Source organism: Protopterus annectens, chromosome 13.part0 (assembly GCF_019279795.1).
Source record: "Protopterus annectens isolate FY-2018-M chromosome 13.part0, PAN1.0, whole genome shotgun sequence".
In the NCBI taxonomy this organism is placed as follows: domain Eukaryota; kingdom Metazoa; phylum Chordata; order Ceratodontiformes; family Protopteridae; genus Protopterus; species Protopterus annectens.
Window position 1 is genome coordinate 807,857,052 of NC_056747.1, and position 25,249 is coordinate 807,882,300.

The following is a 25,249-nucleotide window of genomic DNA, read 5'->3' on the forward strand; positions in this document are numbered from 1 at the left end:
AAAACCTTCTAGATAACCACTCAGGTAACGAGCCCAAACTGGTAATGGTGTAAGTGAACGATAATACTGACAGACCTCTTCAATAAACATGAACCACTGGCCCTAAAATATAAAAATCATACAGAAGTTCAGTTTCAGTGAACTGTAGACTAAATGTAAAGGTACACACATCTTCCTAGAATTGACCATGACTAACAAATATGACTCAAATGAAAATGTTACAAGACATGCAATTCAAGTGTCACTCATTCCTAGTAACTCTATTAGATGTGAGGAGAGCTGTGTGCTGCAGTGACCCAGAAAGTCACTACAAAGATACAGTTCTTTAGAATGGCACTACAGCCTGCATGTGAGACATCCTTAGGACCTCTACCAAATCTAAGGAGACCTAAAGGGTGTATTGTACTTCTTCAAAAGGTCAGTACTGCATCTTGCTATGTACTTAACCTGTGACTCATTCTTGGAACCCCTATACCACATCTAGTTACCATGCTCCAGGCCTCAGCATGATTCACCAACATATAATTCATCTGGTTCAGTACAGTGTCTGGAACCCGAAGTTGCCACTATGTTATTATTGACCTTTCTTTAAATTCAAGCAGCATGCACTTCAATAAACACCAATGACTGTGTTTCTTAAAACCATACATGGTCCCTGGACCCCACAAGGAAATTGGAAAAAATGTTGGGGCGATGGCATCATTGTCATTGCAGTTGGCCTTGTAAACATCAGTCTCAAGGGTAGATCTTTAAAATGTGAACAATATGGTAAAGCAGGCTGCAGTTAAGCGACAGACCATTTCAGCAAAAGCTGTTAAGCTACTTTAAATTCTGAAATCTCTGAGGACATTATACTTATGGTACAAGCAGGATATGGGGGCTTGCCCCTACATCACCCTCAGCTTTTATTTTACTGCTGCTGTTTTAGAATTTCACTGAGGTCATCTGTCACCTAACCATAACTCAAGTAAGAATACAATAAGCCATAAAAATATACCAGTACTGTAAGCCCATCCTTCACCACCAGTTCAAATCAACATGCACGTTTGGGCTGTACTGACAAATTCATCAAAGCATTCTGGCTGAGCCAATGGTCTTCGAGGTCTACAAACAGCCAAGGAAGTTTGTTACAGTATTAGAGTGCCACAGATCAGGCACCAGCTGAGAACTCCTAAATAGGTAGATGTGAGGAGCTATTGATACACAAGTGCTACTGTGGTTCATTCAAGACACACAAGTTAAGAGAAACGAAAATGGAGATGGAGAAACTTCAGTAAAATACATACTTCTTCCTTGCCCTGGCTAAGAGCTCCAGCCCAGGCAACTCACATCTAGAGCCTGGGTACTATATCCTACCTAGTTAAAACGGGTACAAGAGTAAATGTACGTCTAATTATTTATGCTTAATTCCTCTAAAAAAGCAGATCTAAAAATACTGTGTAAAGAAAGGGGCCTCAGAAGTGCAAAGGGTTGGCGTTTTCTGAGACTGGCTCTTGGTGCTTCCCCCTCATTTTAAAATAATGTTAAACAAAACCTTCCAGATCTTTATCACCTTATTCACTCCTAGCTTCCAAACTTCCAAAGGAATACTCTCTACCTCATCCTGTCTTAACTGTTAATTGTTGAACCTATCTACCTCTAAATTTGACATACTTAAGTCTTCCTTAAATATTTCCATTTGTGCTCTTTCCTGATTTCTCCATTTCTCTGCTTTATACAAATATTCATAACATGTTTTAATTATGTCTAACACCTCTACAGGATCTCTGGTTATTTTTCTTGTGATAGGCTCCCTAAGTTTGGCAACAACCCTTTTTACTGCTGCCCAAGAAGTTGTGCTAAAAGTTTTTGGCACTCTGAGGTCATCAAAAAAAAAAAAAAAAAAACAGTTGCTTAATAGCAATACTTCTAAATTCATGCATATTATCCAAATGCTCCCTTATTTTCTCTTTAGCACTCTGCAGTTACACCTCTTCTTGTTCAGTGAGATTACCTTTATTCTGCAATACCTTAACCTTTGTCAGCCCATCTGAATAATTTACTTCTTAAACATCTTTCTTTTATTTCACCTTAGTTTTAAACTACATATTAATTTTATCCCACCCACTTGCTATAACTTCTGAAGAAGTTTCTATCTTGCCTAAAAACTCTTGAATTTCCACTATCCATTCCTTAAATTCCTCTCCTTTTAATTGGTAGGTGAGAAAGTGCCAATGTCTCATGTTTATTTCATTACTCTGCATTTTTATCTTCGTTTTTATTGGTGCATGATCTGAAATAGTTATTGGATGCATGTTGAAGCTTTCAGTTAAATGCAAACTTTCCTGTGAAATATAACTGTACCTTGAGGAATATGTAAATTCTCTCGTAGTTCCTGCTACTGAATTCACTCACACAAACCACCACATATCATAACATGCCTCTCAACATATTACACCATCACACCACATTTACCTATTACACAACAAACAAAACCCCTCTCACATTATACTTCTCCCTCTTAGTCTACCCATACACTTCTATCCACATACCCTTAAATCTATCTCACCCCCATACCACAGCAATAAACTATCCACAAAATATGATAAGTACATAACTATCATAAGAACCAAAGTGCAAATAGCAGCCAGACTCTCCTGCAGTGGAGATATAAACCCAAACTCTGGCCCTTCTGCTAATTACTCCTATCTACCCAGTCACAATCCATCTTATAACGGATTCCAACTCTCTAGACAAGCTAATGACCTGCTCATTCAAAATATGAATATTAGAAGTATTAACAGTAATGTCCACGACCTTCATGACAATCTCTCCCAATACTCTCCTGATATAGTATTACTGACAAAAACCTGATATCTCAAATAATGAAATCCTAGCCCCAGGCTATAATATGCTACCCAAGGAGCGCACTTCAAAAAAGGGAGGTGGTGTAGCTATTCTGTTAAAAAAACATATACTTGTTGAGTGCCTAGACTATAACCCTCCTAACTTAGGTAATGCAGATATTATTATTGTAAGTTTAAAACTTAACTCCAGAAAATCCATCAATATAATTGGCTGCTACATACCTCCCGGTAATAACTCAACTATCCTGGAGACCCTACCAGGCTGTGCCTCTGAATTCCTCCAGCATGAAACCATCATTCTGGGGGACTTCAACATTGACTGGACAACCTGTGACTCTAGTCCTCCCACCAACTTCACCAATCTCCATGGATATTCCCAACTTATCCATTCCCCCACAAGAATCAATAACAGTTTAAACAGACAATCTATACTGGACTGAATTCTGACAAACAGACCATTCCTCATATGTCATTCCGGCTGCCTCCCTGACAGCATGAGTGACCACTTACCTACCTTTATAATTAGACACTGCACCACTCAGGAAAACCCCACTACTTATCAGACAATATGAAACAAGACAGACCTCACTCCTTCTAACTTCAACACAGCACTGAAAAGATGTAACTGGACCCCTTTCAGGAACCTTAACCTGAATGATGCTATCCTCTTCTTTAACTTAACCTTCCTAAATGTCCATAACTCCCAAGCCCCTCCCCCCAAAAAATAGAGTCAAAGCCAACTTCTCTCCTTGGCTGAGTAAAGACACTAAATCCTTGCTGAAATCCAGAGATAAAGCCTGGGCACTCTGGCACAAAACAGGATCCCACATAGATAAGCAGGCATATCTAGAACTACGTAACAGCGCAAAGAAAAGGACAAAACCACTTACTACCACAATCTCCAAACAAAACATCTAAATAACTCCAAAAAAAATTTGGACTGCCATTAACATACTTCTTCCTTGAAAATCAGGTACTTCCCCACCCAATATAACTGACACCACATTCAATATTGCTACCCATTTCAATATGTACGTCACTGAATCTATCCTCACTCTAGCTAACCCACAAATCAGTCCAACCTCCAACATATCATGCCACAACTATACTAACAATGGCTTTACCCTACAACCTATCCCCACCCACTTTATTAAAAAGATCATTATGAAACTTAAATCCACCACCCTAGCCAGTGACAAACTCCCTGCTGAATATCTGAAAATAGTAGCCGAGGCTATAGCTTTCCCTATTTCAATTCTTATCAACTGCTCTATCTCAGAGAACTTAGTCCATGAAATATGAAAAACCTCCTACATCATCCCACTCACCAAAGGAGGTAACTCTAACGAGTTAACCAACAACAGGCCAATAGCAATACTCTCACCACTGTCCAAAATACTTGAGAGGTGTGTACACACCCAACTCATGAAATATCTCGATACCCAGAACCTCCTCACAAACACAACATGGCTTCAAACCTTATCATAACACTACAACAGCCCTAATTGTCTTTCTGTCAAACAATTAATAGCCACTGTAACAATGGTAACTACGTATCTGCTATCTTTCTGGATCTTTCCAAAGCATTTGACATGGTTAACCATAACATACTTCTTAGCTCCCTCTCACAGCTCAATCTTAGTAAATCCACAATCACATGGTTTCAAAGCTACTTGTCAGGTAGCCATCAAGAAGTACAGTGGAGACATGAACTATCTCCTCTACTACCAGTCACACTAGGTGTTCCTCAGGGCTCTATCCTGGGACCATTACTATTTTTTATCTTCACTAATAACCTCCATTCTTCTTCTCTACATGCCTCAGTCATCGATTATGCTGATGACTCTACACTAATCTGTTCCTTTCCCACCCTCCATGAACTCCACTTACTAACACAAGCCTCTTTCCTTTCTGTGGAAGAATGGCTTAGCTAATACTTAACCCCTACAAAAACAAACTTCTCATATTCCATCCTACTAACCACTCCATTACCACACCCATTTTTTCCATAACCTCTAACAATAAAACAACCATTTCTCCAAGTAACCACACCAAACTCCTAGGAGTTGAAATAGACTGCCAAATGAAGTTTGACATCCACATCTATCTCACTAACCATAAAAAAGTACATAAAAAGCTAAGGGGCCCTATACAGAAATAAACAATTCCATACAAACTCTACTAGAACCATTATAGCACAAACCCACCTTATCTCCACACTTCTCTATGCTTCTCCTATACTTACTAATCTTAGAAAAACTGATTTACCCAAACTTGAGGCATGCTATAATAAAATTGCAAGGTTTGCTTGTAATACTCCAAATGAAACACACCACTGCACCCCTCTAAAAAAAAAAAACTAAATTGGCTTGAACGTCCCCATCTTCTCCTTTATAACCACCTTATAACAGCACATAAGATTCTCTTCTACCCAGATAAAACCCCTGCATTACAAAACATAATACTACCTTATTCCAGTACTAGAGTACTACGCTCCAACAACCAACCTCTGCTTCAGGTCACTAAACCCAATAACTTTGCAGGAGCCTCCCTTTATTCAAATTTCATAGCCAAAATATGGAATACCCCACCTGCTAACATTACCGCTACAATACCTCTTGCCCAATTAAGAAGCAGTTAAAAACTTACCTCCAGACTAACTGGATTTGCAACTGCGACTCCCCAGGCTAGACTAACATCATCTTCTTATACCTACCTTACAAAGGTACTCTAGCCCCATTCGCTACTTAATACTTCCTGCAGACATATTTGTCATTATTAAACTAACTTAGCTGTACTGATATAAGCTGTAGAATACATCCTAGTCCTTTGATGTGATGTTTTTTCCCATTGTCACACTAATAATTCTTGTTGTAAACTGTTTCAAAGTTAAACTTCTGTATCCGTGAAATCTATATTGTTACCTATGAAAACTGCATTGTTATACATGTAATTTGTGAATGTATACAGCTTTTCTCTCCGGGCCTCTGCTGAAAAAGGGCTTGTTTTCAGTCGGACTTTCCCGGTAAACAAATGTAAAATAAATATTTGTATACCTTTCTTCAGAAGTCTAGACTCTTATTATATTTGCCTTCCAGGTTCCCCAAATACATCCTTAATGTTGCAAAGCAAGTTCCAGTCCCCAACTGCTATCCGCTGAAAGCTGATTATTAAACTCAAAATTTTAAGCTCCATAACAGTTTTAGGTGGGATATAAATACATGTCAGTGTAATCCTCCTCCCTTGCCAGTAGCCCCTTACTGCCACAAATCTACCATTATTACCTTTTTCCCGTTATATCACCTTTGAAATTCTTCTAACAATTAGCATAATTACTCCCCTTTTCCTTTGTCCCTGACATTCTACTTAATATTCATTCTGATATTCTTTCTTTATCAAATTCACATGCTCATTTTTCCAAATGCATCTCCTGCAGCATTATTTGCACTCTGCCTTTCTTAACATAATTCAATACTCCTATCTTCTTTTTATACCTGTACGGCCATTTACCTTCCAAAACAATACTGATAGCTCTCCAATGTCTGTGTTACATGCACACACTAATGTTTCGCAAGTTGAGCTTTTAAACAATTGTTTCTAGTCATCTCCACTTGAAGCTATGTCATATTTTTCAAGACTTTTTGTTTTAATGAACACCTTCAAAAAAACACCTCCAGAACAGCCTCATAACCTATTAACTTAAAACAAACAGACACAACTATCTAAATCTTCAAATAATGAAGTTTAACCCTCCTGATAGAAACAACTGTCCAAAATCAACAGCTGCAGCCACAGGCATTACCTAACCTAAAATTTAGGTTATCCATGCTAAAGCACATGATACAGCCTTAGCTTCCACTTACAAGGATTGACATTTGTTCTTTTTCTTATCTCTATTCCCCCTCCCAGATGTAAAAAAACAGCTACATTGTTCTAGTAAATGCACTGAAGTATTTAAGTTGAGAGGAATTAAGCTAATTTCAAACTTTACTTTTTACAGAGCTGCTTGCCCTCATATCTTTTAATTTTATGTTCCTCTCAGCAAACAACGCTCAGAAATCTCAGGATTATGTCTGCACCTATAGTCCTGTTTGGTTACATGGAATACAAGAACAAAATGTACATCTGTCATCAGCTGCAGACTTTTTTAACTCACAGTGAGCATTTACTTGCTTAAAAAGGTAATATCATTACACAAGTAAGAGACTCAGTCACTCAGCTCTTCTCATTACATTAACTATGTTTTCTTATTTTTCAAGTCCACCTGCTTACACAAAAACTTCTTTTTAAATTAAGGCAAGAGCATTAAACCAGACACTCACCTATGTAAAAGTAAGAGAAAACATTTAAACTCTTAATTTATAATCAGTGCACTTGAACACCACATCCCCACCCAACAGCCCAGGACTACACCATTTTGACTTTAACATGCTTTTGTCCAGCATTTCTTCTCCTCTTACATTGTAATAACTACATTTCTTAAAATTAAAAAAAATAAAGCACTGAAAACACCTCACCCCCTCATTTTAGACTCCCCTTACTACATACTACACAAACCTGCTTTAATATACAACATGGAGTTTATACCATGAAATGTTTCATACAAATACTGCTAAGAACAAAAATGGTTTTATTTACAGTTACTTTTTCTTTTAGTGACATTCTAAACATTAACGGCATGAAGTGGGGTGTATTCTTTTCAGTCCAATCTTTTTCAGCATTTTTTTTTCTTTTAAAGCTATATTTCACAAATGTGACTAATGCTATAGTCTCACATTTATTCACTAATTTCAGTGTTGCTGCTCTTCTTCCTGCCCATCTCAACTTTCCAACACTAGACTCTGGTTCAAGTCCATGATACTTTCAATTCTTCTACTTAGCTTCTGTGTTATTTTATGTTTTTCATGCATTCTCCTTTGGAACATTCATAAAGGTTTCACCGACAAAGTCTCCCTATGTGCTTTGACAGAAAATGAGAAGCATAATCCCTTCTGTTTGATGGCTCATTTTTTTGTTGCACAAACTTTTGTATTTCCTCTTTAGCATGTTTTGCATTTGAAAATGCAACTGATTCCCCAGGAAAAAAATATTCTGAAGACAGTTGGATACAGCAGCTTGAATCTCAAACCTGCTGCTCGATATTCCCCAATTGCTGGAATAATTTGCTTCTTTTCTGCACGGTGTACAGAAAATAACCATTTCCTACACTCTACTGTCTCCATTTTTTATACTTTGCCCTGCAGTCACAGTTTTGTCAGGATCAACTCTTTCTGTGGTAGGTTTGCATCTTTACTAACACAGGTCTTGGCTACTTTCGCATGGCCAGGTTTGGGGCATACACTCAATGTATCACTCAAAGATTTTCTCTGCGTGCCCTGTCCTCTAGATAATTTTTTGAAACAGCTCTTCTTGAGAAGTCTCACACTCACCAAGCCTTTCTTCATCTTGACCTCTGATGCTTGCAGTTTCATCAGTTTATCTGAGTAGCTGCTTAAAGCTTTTTCCAGCCAGTTATTTCAACTGATATACTTCTTCAATGTTTCATTTATTTTAATAAGCTCAGAGTACATTTATTTTCCCTGTAGTTTACTGGAAGCCATCTCTTGTACCAAATATGGAAACTGAAAGTACAGTTGTGTACACTTACCATAAATGTAGATGTTCGAGTGTATTCAGTGTTGCAGTCAGCACATTTGAGTTATCCCTGCCAGGGTAGCCCTCGGCCGGCCTGAATACCAGAGACTTAGTATTTCTGTGTCAGTTGCTGTCGCTTCAGGACCGACATCAGGTCGTCAGTAGTATAAAGTAAGGCAGCCGATGCCATTACATCAGTTTTTCCTTGGCCTGTCAGGAGCCCCCCCAAGTGGGAGCCAGGTTATGGAGGAAGAACCCCACCAGTAGAAAATAAATTCCAAAATGTTCCTTGTAAGTAGAGAGAGAGAAAAAGAGGGGGTTGGAGGGAGGGAAACCAGAACTGCAACAGTGAATACACTCTAACATCTATATTTATGGTAAGTGTACACAACTGTACTATGTTCTTCATGTTTCACTGCTGCAGTCATCACATTTGGGTTGATTCCCAAATCTGAGAAAAGGGTGGAGGCAGTCAAGGAGACTAGGGGCTGGCTAGGATGCCCTGTAAGACTGGCCTGCCCTGGATTTGGAGAAAATAGGCAGGTGGTATGCTTGGTGAAAGTGTGAACAGATGTCCAGGTGGCAACCTCCATGATGTCCCTGGTGGGGACTCCTCTGAGGAAAGCTGCAGAGGTGGAGGGTGCTCTGGTGGAGTGAGTCCTGACCCCCCTTAGGGAGAGGTTTCCCGTGTTGCTTGCAACAGAAATGGATGCAGTGTGCTATCCATTTGGAAATTGTTTGTTTGGAAATAGCTTTGTCCTCTGCCCCTGCAGCAAAGCTAACCAGTAATTGATCAGACTTTTTCAATGGTTTAGACCCGTCTAGATAGAATCGGAGCTGTCTGTGCATATCAAGAGACTGCAGGATCATTTCCTCCTTGTTTTGTCGGTTAGGAAAAAAAGGTGGGAAAATGAGCAGATTGGTTGAGAGCCACACTGGACATCACTTTAGGCATGAAGGATGGGTTAAGTCTGAGGGAAACCCTGTCAGCATGGAAGATGATGAATGGCTCCACAGCCATGAGTGCTTGTAGCTCGGAGACTCTTCTGGCTGAAGTCATGTCCAGAAGAAAAGCTGTCTTTCAGGAGAGAAATTTAAGCTCTGCTGAAGATGCTGGTTCAAAGGGTGGCAGGGTGAGCTTTTCCAACACAAAGTTAAGGTCCCAAGCTGGGATGGGTGCTCTTCTGGGTGGCCTCAAGTTGCTAGACCCTCTTAGGAATTGTTTGATCAGAGGGTGTGAGAAAAGGGGCTGCTCAGTGTGCAAATGAGCAGAGATAGCAGAGGCATGAATTTTAATAGAGGAAAAGGAGAGGCCACTGTGTAGCAGGTCAGCTAGGTAATCCAGGATGAGGGATAGGGAAGGTTGTGCCATATCGGCTCCCTTGGCCTGAATCCAGGTGCAGAACCTTTTCCATTTGTCAGCATAAGACTTTCTAGTGCTAGGGTGTTTGGCCTCCCGTATAACATCTAGAACCTGTTCACTGAGGTTGGCAGATTGATCAGTGGTCAGGGAATAATGCAGGCTGCCAGATTAGTGCTTGGAGGGGCAATGCCTCCCTCTGGGTCAGGGGGATTGGGGTCTGAGTGAGATGCCATGGTGGCAGCAGGGACAGGCTGTGCAGCAGTGGGTACCAGTGCTGGTGAGGCCAGTCTGGAGCAATAAGAATTGTCCTTGGTTTTTCCTCCCTTATTTTGAGCAGTGCCCTGGTGATGAGATGTAGTGTAGGAAATGCATAGACTGATAGAGTGACACAGGGGAAGGACAGGGCATCCACTTTCCAAGCCATGCAGTGATGTTCCCTGGTGCAGAACTTGCTGAGCTGATGGTTGGTGTAGGAGGCAAAGAGGTTGACCTTCGGGGTGCCCCATTTCTCAGTTATTAGGGTGAAGGTTCTTTTGTCTAGCTGCCACTTATGTGGGTCCAGAAGATTTCTGCTTAAGTGGTCTGCCAGAGAGTTTAGAGAACTTGGCAGGAATTGTGCTAGCAGATGGAGCAGCATGGCAGAGGCTGTGTGCCAAAGGGTCATGGCCAGTCTGCTTAGAGGGTAGGAGTGAGTCCCTCCCTGCTTGTTGATATACCACACTCCAGTGGTGTTGTCTGTTTTGATCAGGAGAGCACTTGGGGAGAGTAGGGGCTTGAAAGCTGTCAATGCGTGCTGGACAGCTAACACCTCTTTTTGGTTGATGTGCAGATGGATTTGCTTTGGGCTCCACTGACCCTGTATGCACCTGCTGTCCAGGTGAGCACCCCAGGCATAGTCTGATGCATCTGTGGTGAGGGTGTGGGCGGCGGGGTGGTGAGAAAGGTAATCCCTTGTTGTGGGAGCATGCTGCTACCCACCAAAGAAAATCTTTTCGTAGTCAAGGTATCATTGGTATAACAGTTTCCATGTCTTGAGAGTGTTAGCACCAAAGGCTTTTTAGGTACCACTGAAGTTTCCTCATATGCAGTCTGGCATATGGAAGGAATAAGAATGCAAAATGCCATGAACCCCAGAGCTTGCAGGATTTTCCTTGCAGATAACTGGGGTTTGGTGGCTAGTTGAGAGAAGTAGGCTGTTAGGCAAGTTTGCTTTTCTGGTGTAAGGAAGGTCATCTGGGATGCTGTGTCCAGGCTTGCTCCCAGGAATATAATCCTTTGGGTGGGTACTACTTTGTATTTCTTTTCATTGATAGTGTACCCTAGGGAGGTCAGTAGGGACTTTACAAAGGCCAGGTGCTTGAACAGCTTTTCCTGACTGCCTGAATTAGGCAGTTGTCTAAGTATGGGTACATTTGGATATTCCCTTGTCTGCCAAAGACAATGGCGGAAGCCAGACATTTTGTGAAAACTCTGGGAGCAGCAGATAAGCGAAAGCAAAGCGCAGAGAACTGAAAGTGCAAGGGTTCTGTCCTGAAATGAAGATATTTCCTGCATGATTCCCTGATAGGGATGTCGAGGTAGGCCTCTTTTAGGTCTAGGGTGGCTAGCCAAGCATCCTTGGAGAGCATGGGTAGCAGTTGCTGGAGGGTGAGCATTTTGAATTTTGGTATCACCAGGAAGGTGTTTAGAATGGATAGATAGAGGATGGGGGCGCCAGGTGCCCTCTTCTGGGTACCAGAAAAAGTCTGGAGTAAAAACCTTGGCCTATCTGTTCTGTAGGAACGTGCTCTATTGCCCTCATAGAGAGCAGGGAAAGTACTTGCTTTTTTGCCTCTGCCCACTGGTTTGGAGGTAAATCTGGGAACCCTTTTGGGGTTGGAAGTGTGTGGAAAGAAAATATGTATCCCTGGGACACTATGTTGAGGACCCAGCAGTCATTGGTAACGGTGGCCCAGGTGCTTGTGTGGAAGGAGAGTTTTCCCCCTAAGGGTAAGTGTAGGTGGCAGAGGGAGGGGGTGGGGAGAACAGTCATGGTGAGTTCTTACCATGAGGGGGTGGCTTAGAACTCCCTGGTTTTGAAGTGGAGGAATTCCACTGTTTTGATCTCTGCATTCCCTGTGGCTATTGTCTGGGGGATCTGCTTCCCCACGGTCTGGGCTGAACTGACCTGCTGGAAGTAGGAAAGGACCAGCGCTTGGAGAGGCAATGCTTGCTGAACCTTGGTGGCTGGACCTGTAGGAAATCCTTAACTGTCTGCATACATTTAGCTTTTTCTTCCATCTTTTTAAGATCTCTTCTGCCTTCGTGCCAAATAAGTTGTCTTTGTGCAAGGGTGCATCCAATAGTTTAGATTTAACATGGTCTGGCAAGGGTGTTCCTTAAGCCATGCATGTCTTCTATGTACAGAACCAGTGACTGCTGCCCTGCAAGAAGCTTCTAGGGCGTCAAAACCACACTGTAAGGTATGCTTAGTCACTTGACTTGCAGAATGCATTAACTCTTGTAACCCTTTAGATTCTGCACAAGCAGGAAAGGAAGAAGCTTTTTGTTTGAGGAGTTCCATGGTATGTTGCTTAAATTTTAGCATATAAGTACAGTTGTGTAAATGTAGATGCTCGAGTGTATTCACTGATGCAGTTTACATTATGTGACCTTCGGTAATAGTCCTATTGATCATGGAGAAATGTATCCATAGGCAATTACTTGACCACTTAACCCAAAATAACTTGCTTTCTAGCTGTCAACATGGTTTCAGACCTTCACATAGCACTACCACTGCCCTCCTTTCCTTCACAGATTACATTAACAAAAACCGTAGCCTTAATAACCTTTCTTCAGCACTATTCATTGACCTGTCTAAACCATTTGACATGGTCAATCATCAGATTCTTCTCAACATACTAGAATCACTATCATTTGATGCACCTTCTAAAAATGGTTCCAGTCCTACCTAGATAAAAGACAACAGGCAGTTATTTGGCATAAGACTCTTTCTACCCTTCAACCAGTCACCCTTGGTGTCCCTCAAGGGTCCATACTAGGACCTCTCCTCTTCTCAATATTTATTAATGACCTTCATCTAGCCATCCCCCAAGCCACATGCATACAATATGCTGATGACTCGACACTTATATGCTCAGCCAAATCCACATCTGAACTTCTCTCTCTTACCCAGAAAGTATTTAACACAGTTGAACAATGGTTTACACAATGTTGTCTTCTTTTGAACCCCAAAAAAACTAAACTCCTCTTCTTTAATCCGACCCACAAGTCCTCTCCATTTGATTTCTCAGTTACATCCACTAATGGCACCATTATATCACCCGACACATCTACCAAACTACTGGGAATCACCATTGATAACAATTTGAACTTTGACATCCATATCAACAATACAATAAAAACTGTCAACAAAAAACTTGGCTCCCTCTATAGAATTAAATGTTACCTTTCTCCTACAGCTAGAACAACCATAGCACACACTCAACTAATCTCTACCCTCCTCTATGCCTCACCTATTTTCACTAACCTTTCTAAAAATAACCGCAGCAAACTGGAAACTTCCTACAATAACATCGCTAGATTTGCAACAGGTAACCCTTACAGAACCCACCACTGCATAAATATAAAGCAGCTTGGATGGCTTGAACTACAAAACGTGATTAAATTCTATCAACTAACCATCGCCCATAAAACTCTTTATAAACCTTCCTGTACTCCTAGTCTATCTACCCTCATCACTCCATACATAAATCTGAAATCAATGCGTTCCTCACACAAAAATCTTCTATATACTTCTAAACCTAACAACAAAGCTGGTGACTCTCTCTTCTCTAATGCTGTTGGAAAAACGTGGAATCTTCTCCCCAGCGACCTTTCCTCTCTTCCCTCTCTATCACTCTTCAAAAACAGACTAAAACCCTACCTTAGAACACACTGGTTATGCCCCTGTACTAAACCGGACTAGGCTACTATCCACCCAATTAAACTTAGCTCTGCCTATCCCTCACTACTCATAAACTATTATATATTTTTTTTACCTATAAATTACTGATTTCCTCCCAAACTACACTGTGCCGAGTCTCCCTTTACATTTCCTACTGAAGAATATATTTGTTCTTTCCTTTTATATTTTGTATATGCTTAACCGGCCTCCTCTCTTGACCTTAGTCTTTCTATTTATGTATATTTTATAACTGCATATTGTATAGTATAAGCATTCTTGCACTACAAGTTCTTCATTTATCCTCACAGAATACTATGTTTTAACCTGTAATATTGTATTTTTTTATATAATTAATGCTGCTATTTAGTCATCTTTTCCTGTTTTTTTTTTCTGTCGATGTAACTGAAATCTGCTTGTTTTAATATGAATATTTTTATTTAGTCTTATTTTGTATATTGATTACTAAGTTTTTCATTTATCTGTAGTGGAGCTTATCTCCTCGGGCCTCTACTGAAAATGGACATGTATCCAGTTAGACTAGCCCGGTCAACAAATGTAAAATAAAATAAAAATAAATAATCTGCTGGCAGGTTGCCCTCAGTCGGCCTGATTAACAAAGTCTTGGGTCCTGCGTCAGTTGCTGTCCCTTCTTCCATGACATCAGGTCATCAGGGGTATAAAACATGCAGCCAACACCATTACATCAGTTTTTCTTGTCAGAGATGTTAGGTGCCCCCCAAATGGGGAGCAAAAAAATACACCCAAAAAGGCTTTTAAGCATAGTAAAAGAAAGGAGAGGTATAGTAAGAGAAAAAACAGGGGGCTGGAGGGTGGGTAATCAGGACTGCAACAGTGAATACACTCGAACATCTACATTTATGGTAAGTGTACACAACTGTACTATGCTCTTCGTGTTTCACTGTTGCAGTCATTACATTTGGATAGAATACCAAAGCTATGGTTGGAAGGATGGATTTATACAGCATTAGGAGCAGCTAAAAGGCCCTGCAGGACAGCAGTGGCAAAACCAGCTCTGGATTTAGAGAAGAGAGGTAAATGGTAATGTTTGGTGAACGTATGAACTGAGCTCCAGAAGCAGCTTCTAGAATGTCTCTGGTAGGAACCCCTCTGAGAAAGGCTGCAGAAGTAGATGCAGCCCTGGTGGAATGAGATCTGATCCCCTTAGGGATAAGTTTACCATGGTGCATATAGCAGAAACAAATGCAATGGCTTATCCATTTGGAAATAGTCTGCTTTGAAACAGCCTTTCCCCCTCTGCCCCTGCAGTAAATGCCACCAATAGTTGTTCAGATTTTCTTAGAGATTTCGAACTGTTTAACTAGAATCTAAGCTGTCTGTGTATATCCAATGAATGTAGAATCCGCTTCCCCCTTGTTCTGTGGATTGGAGAAGAAAGTTGGCAGATGAATGGTCTAATTAAGAGCCACACTGGATACCACCTTAGGCATGAAAGATGGATTGGTCCTGAGAGCCACCCTGTCCGGATGAAAAATAATGAAAGGCTCCACTGCCATAAGATCCTGTAATTCTGAAATCCTTCTAGCTGAAGTGACTGCTAAAAGGAAAGCTGTTTTCCAGGAGAGAAATTGTAGGTCTGCAGTAGCAGCTGGCTCAAAAGGAGAGAGAGTGAGTTTTTCCAAAACAAAACTGAGGTCCCATGCAGGAGTTGGTGCTCTCCTGGAAGGTCTTAAATTCTTGGCCCCTCTGAGATACTGCTTCAGCAGAGGATGAGAGAAGAGGGGAGGTTCTATGTTGTAATGAGCAGAAATGGCAGAGGTATGGATTTTTATGGAAGAAAAAGATAGGCCCTTGTGAAGCATCTCAGTTAAGTATTGCAGAATCTGAGGAATACTGGGCATTGCTGTGCTTATTCCTTGTGATTGGTTCCAGGCACAGAATCTTTTCCATTTGTCAGCATAAGATTTTCTAGTACTAAGCCTTCTAGCCTCCAAAATGACATCCATCACTGGTTTGCTGAGGGATGCCAAGGGTGAAATTAGTCGATTAGCCATTCTGCAAGATTCAAAGTTTGGAGCTGTGTGTGCAGAATTTGGTAATTCTGCTGAGACAGTAGGCAAGGTGTCTGAGGCAGGTGCCACGAGGAAGGTGTGACACATTGCACAGGAGTGGGTACCAATGTTGGTGAGGCCAGTCTGGAGCAATCAGAATCATTTTTGGTTTGTCCTGTTTGACTTTTAGTAGAACTTTGGAGAGCAGAGGCAGAGAGGGAAAAGCATAGACTGATAGGTGTTTCCAGCTGAATGATAGAGCATCCACTTTCCAAGCTTTTTTATGATGAATTCTTGTTCAGAATTTGTCCAACTGATAGTTCTGGGGTGAGGCAAAAAGATCTATGTCTGATTTCTCCCATTTGCATGTCAACATGTTGAAAACTTGTGGTTCCAATTTCCATTTGTGTGGGTCCATAAGATTTCTGCTTAGTTCGTCTGCCAGAGTACTTAGCTTTCCTGGCAGGAATTGAGCTTGTAGTTGTATCTGATAGGTCAAGGCCGTGTTCCACAATGCCATGGCTAGTCTGCAAAGGGGGTAGGAATGTGTACCCTCCCGTTTGTTTATGTACCACATAATATGTGGTGTTGTCTGTCTTTATCATTAGTTGTCCTGGATGAAGGTAGTCCTTGAAGGCTGTCAGAGCATTCTGTACAGCTAGCATCTCTTTCTGATTGATATGCAGGTGCATTTGATTTGGGCTCCATTTGCCCTGAATGCACTTCCCTGCCAGATGAGCCTCCCCAAACATAGTCTGATGAGTCTGTTGTTAGGGTTTGGGCGGCAGGGGGTGGAGTGAAGTGCCATCCCTTGTTTTGGTGGCAAGCCTCTGCCCACCACAGGAACTCTAGTTGCAGGCAAGGTATAATAGGAATCATTGTTTCCAGGCTGTGACAATGTTGACTCCATAAACTTTTTAAGTACCACTGAAGTTTCCTCAAACAGTCTCGCATATGGAATTAGAAGAATGCAGGAGGCCATGAACCCCAAGGCCTGCAGAATTTGTCTTGCAGATAGCTGGGTTTTTGTGGCCACCTGTTTAAAGTAAGTCATCAATTGAATTTGCTTTTCTGGCGTAAGGTAAGTCATCTGGGCAGTTGTATTCAAGCTTGCACCCAGGAATGTAAGTTTTTGAGAGGGTACCAGTTGTGATTTCTTTTTGTTTATGGTGTACCCTAGACAAGTTAGAACCCTTTTTATAAACGCCAGATGATTTAGAAGAATGTCCTTGTTTTCTGCCTGAATTAGACAATCATCCAGGTATGGATATATTTGAATATTTCTTTGTCTGCAAAATGAAATTACTGGTGCCAGGCACTTTGTGAAGACCCTGGGTGCAGTAGATAAGCCAAAGGGCAGTGCAGAGAACTGGTAATGCAAGTAGCCTGCTTTGAAGCGGAGGTATCTTCTGCAAGATTCCTTGACTGGGATATGCAGGTAGGCCTCTTTTAAGTCTAGAGTTACCAACCAGGCATCTTTGCCTAGCATAGGTAGTAACTGTTGAAGAGTCAGCATCTTGAATTTTGGAATATCCAGAAATGTGTTTAGAGTGGATAAGTCCAGAATTGGACGCCATGATTTGTCTTTTCTGGGTACCAGGAAAAGTCTGGAATAGAAACCTTGTTCCTTTTCCTCTTCTGGTACTGGTTGAATAGCCCCCATGTTCATGAGGGACAGAACTTGTTTCTGGGCCTCTGCCCACTGATTTGGGGGCAGATCTGGCTGTCCCATTTGGGATTGGCAAAGTGTGGAAGTGAAATCTGTATCCCTGGGATACTATATTTAAAACCCATTTGTCCTGGGTAATAAGTTGCCAATTTTGTGCATGAAGTGCTAGTTTTCCCCCAAAAGGGGCGGCTAAGAGTTAAGTGCTTGGTGACTGTAGAGGGAAGTCATTGAGACTGTTTACCATAGGGAGGTGCCTTGTTGCTTCTAGATTTGGAGGTGGAGGCACCCCATTGTTTTGTTCTAAATGTTCCTTGTGACTGAAACCTGGAGCCTTTGGAATGTCTTGACTTGAGCAGTTCTCGAGGGACTGGAAAGGACCAGTTCTTAGTAGGCCAGTGCCTACTAAATCTTGGAGGTTGCACTTGTAAGAAATCCTTCACAGTTTGCATAGATTTAGCTTTATCTTCCATCTTTTTTAACACTTTTTCAGCCTTATTACCAAAGAGACGGTCCAGTTGTAAAGTAGCATCCAACAATTTTGCTTTAACATGGTCAGGCAGAGTTTGCAATTTGAGCCAAGCATGCCTTCTTAGCACAGATCCAGTTACAGCAGCCCTGCAAGAGGCCTCCAAGGAATCAAAGCCACATTGCAAAGTATGTTTTCCAACTTGTTCAGCTGAATGCAATAAATCCTGCAATTCTTTATTTTCTACACAGTCAGAGATTAACATAGTTTTCTGTTTAAGTAGTCCCATGACATGCTGTTGATATTTAAGCATATGAAATTGACAGTTTAAAGCCCTGATTGCCAAGGTTGCAGACGTGTAAACCTTCTTACCCCATCTATCCAGCGCCCTGGAATCTCTATCAGAAGGGGTAGGATTTTTGGCAGTAGAGGCCTTAATGCCCTTGGGACCCTGAGAAATGGTTTCAGGATCAGCAATAGGGTTTATGAAAAGGAATTTGTGGGAGTCAGGAACCCTGCAGTATCTGTCTGGCTTACAAGGAGCCGGAGGCAGAGAATCAGGAGTCATACTAGATTCTGAAAAAAACATCAACAATATCTAGAATGGGAGGTATAGCCAAAGGCCTATGCCGAGGAAGTAGAAGAAAATCCCTAAGTCTCTTTTTAGATTCAGAGAAATCCTGACTTTCCCAGTAGAAATGTTCCCTTAAGGCATGTAAAGTTTCCCCAAAATAAAAATCCTCAGGGGGAGAGGAAGAAGGAATGGAATCCTCTTCATCGGAGTCCTCATAAGTAGGAATAGACAAATCCTGTTCATTAGAAGAGTCAGAAGAAATATAATTCTGTTCAGAAGATTCATAATCAATGTCTTGCCTAGGCCTCTTAGAAGGAGGGGGTTGGCTACCCCTGATCAGAGTAATTAAATCTTCAGCCATTTTGATAATTTGTTTTTTAGGCATAGGGGCCTGCATGTGGCTCAGGCGTCATTTTTTTAGACATATATTTAGATTTTGGCCTTAGTTTTCAAGACTGTGTTGGTCTAATATACAAATCTGTAGGCCTGAAAACACCCTCAGAGGCCGGTGCCTGCACAGTGGCTCTGGACCCATCTAAGGTAGAGACATCCACGGGTTCCATAACTGAAGCAACTCACGGCATACCGGACTCCAAATGGGTCTCAGTAGAGGCCTGCGAATCAGAAGTAACGGGTATCAGGGGCTGCAAAAGCACCTTACTGAGTTCCGACGAACCAGTGATTGGCTTAGGAGAAGCATTGTCATCGGTTTTGGACCTCGACAGTCTGTCTCTGTCTTTTTCTTTGTGTTTTATGGTATTCCAGTAGTCGGATTGCTAACAGACGACATTTCTGGATAGTTAAATCTTGAGCCAAAATATTTAGAAGCAAAAATATACCGACGTTTAATTGTGCGTTGATTAAATTTAGCACAAAACTGACAGCAAGGCACGTTGTGGTCAGGGCCTAGGCAAGGAATACAGTACAAATGAAAATCCTTATGAGGTATTTGCTTCCCACAAGTAATGCAATTAACTTTTACTGACATCGGTAAGGAGCAAGAAAAAGTTTCCCCAATGGGGTACTTAGCTTTTAGTTGAAGACTTTGGTTCAGAAACTCGAAAACGAAAATTTCAGGAGTCGACCGACCGGCACTTGCGAACTGCTTCTGCTTCGGGCACCGCACGGCAAGAAAGACTGATGTAATGGCTTCGGCTGCATGTTTTATACCCCTGACGACCTGATGTCATGGAAGAAGGGACAGCAATCGACGCAGGACCCAAGACTTTGTTAATCAGGCCGACTGAGGGCAACCTGCCAGCAGATTACCCAAATGTAATGACTGCAACAGTGAAACACGAAGAACATCTGGCAATTTAGTGCTCCGATAGCAAGAGTAGCACAAGTGTATACTTTTTTACCCCATCTGTCTAATGCTCGGGAATCCCTATCTGAGGGGGCGGGATTCTTAGCAGAGGTTGCTTTAATTCCTTTGGGCCCTTGAAAAATGACCTCAGGGTCAGCAGTAGGGTTTTTGAAAAGAAATGTATGTGAGTCAGGGACTCTGTAATGCCTGCCAGGTTTTCTGGGAGCAGGAGGGATGGTGTCAGGAGTCAAACTGGATTCCAGAAAAACATCATCCACAACATCCAAGACTGGGGGAATGGCCAGGGGTCTGTGCTGTGTAAGATCCAGGAATACTCAGAGTCTCTTTTTAGACTGAGGGTAGTCCTGATATTCCCATTGGAAATGCTTCCTTAAGGTATGAAGGGTTTCCCCAAAGGAATAGTCCTCGTGTGGAGAGGCAGAAAGAATGGATTCCTCTGCATCAGAATCCTCATAAGCAGAGAGGGGTTGCATGTCTTTATATTCAGATGCATCAGAGTCATCAGTCTCCTGTTCAGACAAAACGGGTTCCCTATTACCTTGTCGAAGTTCCGAAACTCCAAACACCATAAGGTTGAAACCTTTTGTTCGAAGTTTCAGAACTTCGACAAGGTGAAAAAAAAAATAAAAACAAAAGAAACATAGACAACTCTTGCAAAGCAGGGGCCAAGCCCCCGTGCAACCCCCACTTCCCTTTCTGCAATGTACTGTGATATCAGAGTTGGCATATTTAAAGAGCGGGGGTGTGGGGTGCAGAGGGGCTTGCCCCCCTGCCTGCAACAGTTAATTTGCTGTTAGGGGGGGGTTTATTTATTTATTTTTTTTCGTGTTCTAATTCCTGGAACTTCGAACATCTAAGTTCGATGTTCTCAGCCTCAAAGTTTCAGGAATTCGACAAGGTAATAGGAACCCAGACAAAACTACTGGGTACAGATTTCTTTTCCTTTTGGAAGGGGGAGCTTGGCTTCCCGTGATCAACATGATAAGGTCTTCCGCCATTTTAAGCATTTGAGGCTGAGGCAAGGAAGGAGGTGCCTGAGATTAGGTCGTCAGTTTCTTGGGTGTGGTTCATACCCTGGGCCATAGAAACTCTGTAGTTTTTGAAAAAACAGTAGAAGCGAAAGAAGTCATCGGTTTGTGACAAGAATCGGTAGTGCAAAGTACTTCCTCAAAAGCCGGTGCCTGCTCACCAGCTCTGGACCCATCCACAGGTGAGACAGCAGCAGGATCCTTAGTCGAAGAAGAGTTTTGCGACAAACCGGACTCCGAAAGGACCTCGGTAGCAGCCTGCGAATCCACAGAAGTGGGCATCAGGGGCTGTGAAAGTGCCTCACTGAGGACTGGAGAACTGATGACTAGCTTAACAGAAGCATTGTCGGTAGGTTTGGACCTATGCGGTCTGTCTCTGTCTTTATTTCTTATGTTTTTTCGGAAGATCTGCTGTCGGATGGCTTACCAAAGCCATATCGGAATTCGAAATATCTAGCTACAATAAAGGCTCAAAGACCTACAGTTCTGGTGTTAAAGCACAAAAGCGACAGCGAGGGACGTCATGGTCTGGGCCTAAGCAAGTGACGCAGTAAGATTGAAAGTCTTGCTGTGGTATTTGCTCTCCCAAGGCGAGACAATTGGTAACTTTTTCTGACATCGGTTAGAGCAAGAAAAAAGGATCCTCAATGGGGTACTTGGCCTTTTAGAATACTTCAGCTTCAGTTCAGAAGACGAACTCCGGTAGCGGCCGACTGGCACTCGTGCAAACTGCTTCTGCTTTGGGCTCCTCGGTAAGAAAGACTGATGTAATGGCATCGGGTTGCTTTACTTTATACTACTGACGACCTGACGTCAGTCCTGAAGTGACAGCAACCAATGCAGAAATACTAAGCCTCTGGTATTCAGGCCGGCCGAGGGCTACCCCTGGCAGGGATAACCCAAATGTGATAACGGCAACAGTGAAACACGAAGAATATCTGCTTTTGCTGAAGAGCTGCAGGAATCCCAGTCAGTGTTTTACTAAAGCTGGCAGAATTACTAGGCCTTCTTTCTCAGTTTCTTTTTTCGCACTGAGAGAGCTGAAATTAAGCTACTTTTCAGTATGTAGCCATCTTGGAAATCCCCTGCCATCTTTTTCTTCTTATGTCTGGAAGAAGGCAGAGTCAGGAAACTGGTAGGTTATTCCCATGGTTAAGCTGGAAAAAGGTACTTGATTCCTGGGGAAGCCTGGCAGCAATAGGTGATAAAACAGATAGGTCGTAAAAAAAAAAAAAAAAGTAACCTTTCCCCCATTAAAACAGTTAAAAATACTTAAAACAATTATTCCAACCCCTAAAAGTAAAATAACACAGCTTTTTTCTCAAAAAAGTTAACTTTTTATCTGAAAAGTAAAAAATCTGCGTACAAAGGTCATGTGACAGTCATTGAAAATATTTTCACTTGGTAAAAATGAATAAGGTTTACAGAAAAAAGAACTTGCCAATAACAGTATATGTCCCACTGAGCATTTTTGCAGTATTCCAATACTGATGGATAATCTCGCTAAGGTAACCAAACATCTGGCTGGAGTGGCAAAGCCAAAACCTTCCGTAAAGTTATATGTCCACTGTATGACCTAAGCCGATAAGTAAGGGTACACAAGTGGATGTATGAGCAGAAGATCCTTAGACCGGAGACCTGGATATACCTGAGGGAACAGTATAAAAACAAACTAAAGTGAGCTAAGAGGAGGGGAGCAGAAAATTGGGTTTCCATGAATGGGGGGGGGGGGGGCTGCAAAGGATAAACATTAGAAAGAGGGAAAGAGAGTTGCATGCAATACTGCAACAGTGAACAGTAGGGCATCTACTGTTATGTTAAGTTCTTACACAGCTACACTATGTCCTTCCATAGATCGCTGTTGCAGTAGTCCAATACTGATGGGTAATTCCCAAAGCTTATTAATTAGAAATGGTGACAGGCAGGGGAGCTGTCTAGCAATCCTGATAGTAGAGACATAACAAAAGAAGTGGTAGACCTAAAGAAAGCATCAACCTTGAAGTGTTTTGTGAAAGTAAGCACAGATGACTATGTCGCTGTTTCTACAATTGCTCCCCTGCTTGTTGAAATACCATACAACTGTTGTGCTGTCCATGAAAATCCTGAGTGGTCCTGGTTTTCACGTAAGAGAAAAGGCATGTAAAGTTTGAATGAGGGCTCTCACTCATTTATACTGTTGTATAAATAAACAGACAACAAATAGTTTGTTGTTTAAATAAGGCACAAAACCGACAGCGAGGTACGTCGTGGTCAGGGCCTAAGCAAGGAATGCAGTATGAATGAAAACCTTTATGAGGTATTTGCTTTCCACAAGAAATACAATTGTTAACTTTTACTGACATCGGTTTAGAGCAAGAAAAGTTTCCCCAACGGGATACTTAGCTTAAAGACTTCAGTTCTGAAACTCGAAAACGAAAATTTCAGGAGTCGGCCGATTGGCACTTGCAAACTGCTTCTGCTTTGGGCACCGCACGGCAAGAAAGACTGATGTAATGGTGTCGGCTGCATGCTTTATACCCCTGACTACCTGATGTCATGGAAGATGAGACAGCAACTGACACAGGACCCAAGACTTTGACAATCAGGCCGACTGAGGGCTACTGCAAGCAGATAACCAATATGTAATGACTGCAACAGTGAAACATGGAGAACATCAGTACTGGGTGCTTTTTTGTCAGAAAAAAACAATTCAACTTTATATGCTACAGTCCCACAAAGTCAATTCACTACTGACCCATTAACCCTAGGCTGCTGTCTCATTCCTACTCCCTGGAACTGTATTATCTTGGATGAATCATTTTATTTCCTAAGCAAAAGACAAATTGGAAGATTAAGCGAAAAATCAATACAGTTGAGAGGTATGATTTCATATTCAATACAACACTCACTCTGTCAGGAAAGCTGTGATTTAATGAAAGTGCACCTTTAATGTACGATATATTTGTGAGCTAACTTATTTGTGTTCAGTAGGTAGATTGATCGTCCTTAGCCTCTTTGTGCAAGTGTCGCTATCTATCTCTCTGTCATACATACATACACACACACACACACACACACACACACACACACACACACACACACACACACACACACACACACACACACACACACACACACACACTCCTACTTTCACGTAAACAAACATCTGCTTTCATGCACGTACTCACTCATTCACTCTGTACTTGCCTATTAACACAGGTAAGTGTTGTCCCTTTCAAAGGCAATGGCGGCAAATCCATACACGAGTCCCTATTCAGTGAGAACACACACACACACTGATTCTTTGGCATGAAATAACGGCAGAAAGACAAAGATCCTTCTTTGGTGTAAAACAATCAAAACTAGAATGGTGCTCTGGCGCATGCGCACACTGACAGAGTTATAGGTCATGGGTGTGAAAAACACAAAACAAAAAAGTGTTTTGGGGCCTGTGTACATCGATGTTGCAGTTAGAGGTCGGGGGCCGCAAGGAAGAGCTACGAGGGCCGCAGGTTTGACGCATCTGATTTATAAAGTCATCCACAGGAGAGGTCACACAAGATGTAGATGGGCCAGACCCGAAGGCTTCCAAGAACACAGACTCTTCTGAGGAAGGGCTTTGGGCAGGCCAACCACCTCTTTGGCATAGGATTTCAAGGGGGTCTCCAAAGGAGACATCATCAGGTGGAGATCTGAGGAACCCTTCCACTTCATCGAAGTCCATGTCATCTGTTAAAAGATTCGTGAGAGGAATCTAGGTGCCTCCACTTACACAGTTCTCTTACGATGGACCTCCTCAGTTGGATGCTCCATGGAGTTGTCAGAAGAGATGGGGCGCTCTGCCAGGAGAGATGCTTGGAAGCTCTTATGGTCTGGCTGTCCCTGAGGTGAAGGATGAACAGGCTCAGACACAAGTCACAAGAGGAGTAGGATCCGAAAGAGGTAAAGTCGAAGTAATTCTTGGTTGGGAGAACACCTTTCCCACCACTTTGAATGCAGAAGGGCCTGAAGATGGCCCAGCCAGTCCCTCCAGAGCCCTAGCTTTCAAAACAGATAAACCAGGACCCTCAAGGATCCCCATGTCCTGAAGGGGGAGTCAGAGCAGAGCTGTCCAGCACTGAGGTTCCAAGGGAAAGTGACGGCTCTTAACATTTTGAAGCAGAGGATATTCCCTCAGACCCGACGCCGATGACTCAGATCCAAGATCTGTCATGCTCCAATAGGGTAGGAACTGATCGGATCAGAGACGTCATATCAGTGCAGAGAGAAGGAAGAGCTTTTGGATCTGACATATCGACTCTGGTAACCTCTGGATCGGAGGTCTCCAAAGCAGGAGGTCAGATCGGAGAAGGAGTTATCAAAGTTACAAAGGCAGGAGGGTGGCTCA

General features: G+C 42.1%; 1 protein-coding gene across 1 annotated transcript in view; it reads right to left on the reverse strand.

The window, feature by feature from the left end:
• The window catches only part of RNFT1 (ring finger protein, transmembrane 1), a 1,122,488-nt gene that overhangs the window by 569,930 nt on the left and 527,309 nt on the right, over positions 1–25,249 (reverse strand). Inside the window, exon 6 of the mRNA XM_044054534.1 lies at positions 6–102. Within this exon, the coding sequence (XP_043910469.1) occupies positions 6–102 (97 nt within the window). The remainder of the gene's footprint in view (positions 1–5; positions 103–25,249) is intronic.